Source organism: Antrostomus carolinensis, unplaced genomic scaffold (genome assembly GCF_000700745.2).
Source record: "Antrostomus carolinensis isolate BGI_N321 unplaced genomic scaffold, ASM70074v2 scaffold49539, whole genome shotgun sequence".
Taxonomy (NCBI): Eukaryota; Metazoa; Chordata; class Aves; order Caprimulgiformes; family Caprimulgidae; genus Antrostomus; species Antrostomus carolinensis.
This window is the reverse complement of record NW_010340222.1, coordinates 1-5071: the sequence shown is the minus strand read 5'-3', so window position 1 is coordinate 5071 and position 5071 is coordinate 1. Positions and strand designations below refer to the sequence as shown.

The 5071-nt window shown below is 48.1% G+C and overlaps 1 protein-coding gene across 1 annotated transcript; it reads left to right on the top strand.

Annotated features, from left to right (window-relative positions):
• Positions 1-92: 92 nt before the first annotated feature.
• RBM22 (RNA binding motif protein 22) lies at positions 93-5071 on the top strand (the record flags this gene model as incomplete). The annotated part of the gene is made up of 8 exons (XM_010176087.1): positions 93-225; positions 507-607; positions 764-936; positions 1791-1991; positions 2517-2681; positions 3102-3190; positions 3728-3859; positions 4760-5071. Coding segments are annotated over 8 exons (1125 nt in total), but the record flags the coding sequence as incomplete, so codon positions are not given.

Sequence of the window (5071 nt, the reverse complement as noted above, 5' to 3'; positions counted from 1 at the left end):
TAAAGCTCCAGCCACCATACTGCTAAACATTGTTTGGCACCGCTCTGCCATGGCTGTGTGGCAGTGACACGAGTGTTGTCTCTCCCTTTCAGATCTGTGCCAGGCCTTTCACCGTGTTCCGCTGGTGCCCCGGCGTGCGCATGCGCTTCAAGAAGACAGAAGTGTGCCAGACGTGCAGCAAGCTGAAGAACGTCTGTCAGACCTGTCTGCTTGACCTGGAATATGGTGTGTACCCAAAAAAATGGGAACTCAGAGAGGAAGCTGCTCTGCTTGCCTCTGGACTGAAAGCTGGTGAAATGTCTTTACATGTGTGTGCGTGTGATTGTCTCTGGGTGGTCTTTGAGAAGAGCAAGTCTTGATGCTCAGGTCTCCCCTGAGGTTCAGGGGCAGTGTGGTACACCCAGCACTGGATGATCTGTGGCTGATGCAGGTTGCACTAAGTATTTTTACTCTTTCAGTTTCATATGGATTTATTTGGGTTTCTTTTTGTTGTTGTTTCGTTCTAGGTTTGCCCATTCAAGTCCGGGATGCAGGACTCTCCCTGAAGGATGAGATGCCGAAGTCTGACGTCAATAAGGAGTACTACACCCAGAACATGGAGCGAGAGGTAGGATGTGTAGCTCCAAACATGCTCTCTGTGTGTGGGTGTGTGTAGGGGAGGAATGAACTAGCTTACCTTAAAATCATTGGCTTGCTCTGATTCTGTGCTCTAGTTTCCAGTGCTGATACACACATAGTTATTGGTGTTTTAACTCCTGTGTAGATCTCCAATTCTGATGGCACCAGGCCAGTTGGCGCTCTGGGAAAAGCTACTTCTACCAGCGACATGTTGCTGAAGCTGGCTCGGACCACTCCTTACTATAAACGTAACCGTCCTCACATCTGTTCCTTCTGGGTAAAAGGAGAATGCAAGAGAGGAGAAGAGTGTCCCTACAGGTACAGATACAGCTTAGACAATCTGTTCACTGTTCACAGCTCCTCTGGGGGTCTGGAGAGCAGGAGATGCTGCAGTGGACAGGAGACACAGCGGTGTGATCAGAATCAGTGCAAAGCCTGCGTTCCCTTGGCACACAGCCGGTCAATGAACCCTTGGTGTGTCAGGCTCGTTTGGGAGCAGTCAGCTGCATGGTCTGGCAGTGCTTTGCTGAAGCAGTGACTGCAGCTCTGCTCTTGCACAGTTCATTTTTCCTCTTCGTGGTGTCAGTCCCCTCAATCTGATCTTTGTTGTTTGAACAAGAGGCCATTTGAAATCCAGCTCTTGTATTTTGGAGTGCTGAACACCGAGCTGTCAGAAGTGCCATTCATTCAGAACTCAAGGCAGTCCTGGCTGCAGTTTAAGTTCTTGGGGCTTTTTATTCCCTTTTGGCATGTTTATGTGAACAAGGTTAAGCACATAAGTGACGGAGCCAGGCTCTTCTCAGTGATACCCAATGGTAGGACAAGGGGCAATGGGTGTGAGCTGGAACACAGGAGGTTCCGCTTAAACTTGAGAAGAAACTTCTTCACTGTGAGGGTGACAGAGCCCTGGGACAGGCTGCCCAGGGAGGGTGTGGAGTCTCCTTCTCTGGAGACATTCAAGACCCACCTGGACGCCTTCCTGTGTGATCTCATTTAGGTTCCTGCTCTGGCAGGGGATTGGACTGGATGATCTTTCGAGGTCCCTTCCAATCCCCAACATTCTGTGATTCTGTGACCAGAGGCCTTTGGAAAGGAAGGTGGCAGTTATAGTCATTTTAAATGTGATGCAGTTGTGACTGGTGTCATGAAATCCTTTGTTTGCTGAACCTTAGACATGAGAAACCTACAGATCCAGACGATCCTCTGGCTGATCAGAACATCAAAGATCGTTACTATGGAATTAATGATCCCGTGGCTGATAAACTTCTGAAACGAGCGTCAACCATGCCTCGTCTGGACCCCCCTGATGACAAGACTATTACTACACTGTATGTTGGAGGGCTTGGAGATACGATCACTGAATCAGATCTCAGGTGTGTTGGTGAATTCATATTGCCCTTGCCTTTTCATTTGATGCTTTGATTACTGCTCACCTTGAAGTGAGAGAATCTCTTTTGCAAGGAAATAAAGATAAATCTGCTTTTCAGTTTTCCTTAGTGGGGAACTGGTTGGTGGGTAAGTGCAGAGGAGTACCAGCTTGTTGGAGAACAGATAAACAAGCACATTTCAAATGCTTTGATTAAAATGTCTCTCTTTAAAGATGAGTCATCCTTCTGAGCTGTTGGGGACACTGTGTTATACTTTTTACAAGAAGGTCCCATAGCCTCTCTCTAGCTCCTGAGAAAAGCTGCTGTGGAGTTTTTATTGCTCCATAATCACACAGCAGGGCAAGAGACTTGGTTTCTAATGATTAATTTGAACTGATGATGGAGAAGAGAAAGGATCTGAGCACATATATTTCAGCACATGATGAGATCCTGTGTACCCTGCAGGTAGGAGGAGTGGGATTTCATGATAACTGTTTTTTTCCACTCCCCCCCCTCCCCCCCCACCGACAGAAATCACTTCTACCAGTTTGGGGAGATTCGGACAATAACCGTGGTGCAGCGACAGCAGTGCGCGTTCATCCAGTTCGCCACCCGGCAGGCTGCGGAGGTGGCTGCTGAGAAATCCTTCAACAAACTCATTGTCAACGGTCGCAGGCTCAATGTGAAATGGGGAAGGTGAGTGTGGGGGAAAGGAGCCTTGTGGGTGCTGCCACATTCATTCAGTTGATGCAGTCTTGGTGAGCAGGGTTGGCTGTTAGGCTGGAGTAGATACTGAGTTGGTAAATGTTTGAGGTCCTGTTATCATTTGGGTTTCTTTCAGCAGTGGGATCTGGGTTGGAGATTCCAAAAATTGCCTGAATTGTGGAAGGGATTTCCTGGCTGAGGGTTATGGATGAGTGTCTGTAGTTCTGCTTCTAATCCTGCTGTTGCAAACCCTGCACACTTTGTACCAGCTGTCTGTGATATTCTGTCAATTTTTAATCTTTGGCCTGAAGCAATGGATCTAGATTAGATAATGTGAAGCTATTGTGGTGTGAATATTTGCTTATGCTGCCTTTTCTCATCCCTGTCCTCAAACTTCTGTCTGTGTTTTAGGTCCCAGGCAGCAAGAGGAAAAGAAAAGGACAAGGAAGGTACTACAGAGTCTGGGATAAAGCTGGAACCAGTTCCAGGTCTTCCCGGAGGTAAGGGAGTTGTTTTAATCTCTGAAACACTTAATGCTGATGAGCTTCTGAGAGAGGCTGGTGTTCAACCTCTGAGAGCAGTAGCTGGGGTCAGGACGGTAGAGGCACTGGTGAGCCCAGAGCAGTTCCTCACAGTAGGTTTGCAGCAGATCCAGCTGGGATGGGAGGTGAGTTTTGCTTGGAAGGAAATTCTTGATGAAAAGAGAATTCTTTATGTGATGAGTGAAAAGTTAAAGCTGAATTAAAGTTACTCAGGTCTGAGATACTGGCAACCCACGCTTTTCGTGGCTTGGTTAATGTTTTCCTAATCCACTGAGCGTTGTGTGATGGGAAAAGCAAAGCTGGTTTCGGGTGAAGGGAAGTGATGACACTGCTGGAGTTTCAGTGTGGTCCTGCTTCTCTGATTCATTCGTGCAGTAGCAGCAGCGTTTTGACCTTGTGGAAGAACTGATTGTGCCTCCTCCCTGGAAGCAGATCCACACCTCTGTGTATATCACTGAGAGATTTTCCCATAACCACCCTGTACTTTTTCTGCAGCTCTTCCCCCTCCTCCAGCTGCAGAAGAAGAAGCTTCTGCAAATTACTTCAACCTACCTCCCAGTGGCCCTCCAGCCGTGGTTAACATTGCCTTGCCACCTCCTCCTGGCATTGCTCCGCCGCCACCTCCAGGTACTTGTGTTTCCCCTTCAACTGGGGGTGTCTGACTTGGTGTTAGACCATCTCATCCTCCTTGCTCAGCTGAGCTGTACCACTGATGCATGCCCTGAGTTGATTTTCCTCATCCCTGATCATACAATGTAAACTGATGATCTAAAATGAGCTGTCAGCACTGTTTAATTAAACTCAGCTGCCTGCTGGGGTATGTATTCACTTGCAAATTCTCAGGCATGTCAGAGATCCCTGTTACTGGTACCGAGACCTACTCAGTGCTTTTGCTGGCTCTGTAAATGCCACATTAACCTGAACTTCAAAGGGTAATTCTGCAGCTGGTTGAATGCCAGCCTGTGCTTGGCTCTGTGTATAAATCTATCCAGAGACCTTCTTTTTATGGGATGTCAGGCTCTTGTGGATGTGTTTGCTTTGCTCCACAGTTGAGTAGAAATCATTTAGATTGGCATTACAGACACCTGTCCAGTCCCCCCCAACAGCTTTTATTTGTGAGTGAGGGTGTGTGTTGGGTAAGGACTGTTCCCAGTTGCACTGGAAAAGAGGGGAAGGAGTTTGGGGATTTGAGGAATCATGGGAGATGTTCATCTTTCCAAGGCACAGCTGTCAGCCAGCTGTATTCTGTCGGTAGTTTCAAGCAGTATTACATCTGCATTGGTGTTTCTGTTGCTTTGTCTAAACCCCAACAACTTTATTCTTGCAGGTTTCGGACCACACATGTTCCACGCCATGGGGCCTCCACCTCCCTTCATGAGAGCCCCGGGCCCCATTCACTGGGAGATGTTCATCTTTCCAAGGCACAGCTGTCAGCCAGCTGTATTCTGTCGGTAGTTTCAAGCAGTATTACATCTGCATTGGTGTTTCTGTTGCTTTGTCTAAACCCCAACAACTTTATTCTTGCAGGTTTCGGACCACACATGTTCCACGCCATGGGGCCTCCACCTCCCTTCATGAGAGCCCCGGGCCCCATTCACTCCCCGTCTCAAGACCCCCAGAGGATGGGTGCCCACGCGGGGAAGCACAGCAGCCCCTAGCACGTCCTGCCCTCCTCATCGTTTAAGTAAATGCTATTTTCTAGTTACCATGGTAGCGCCATATGTTGAGCTGTGGGTGAGCTAGAGAAGCCTTATTTCCCTGCTTGCAGACACTGGGCAAGCTGAGCTCCGTGTCTCTGTTAGTTAATTGGATCATTAATGCATCCCAGATCTTTCATTT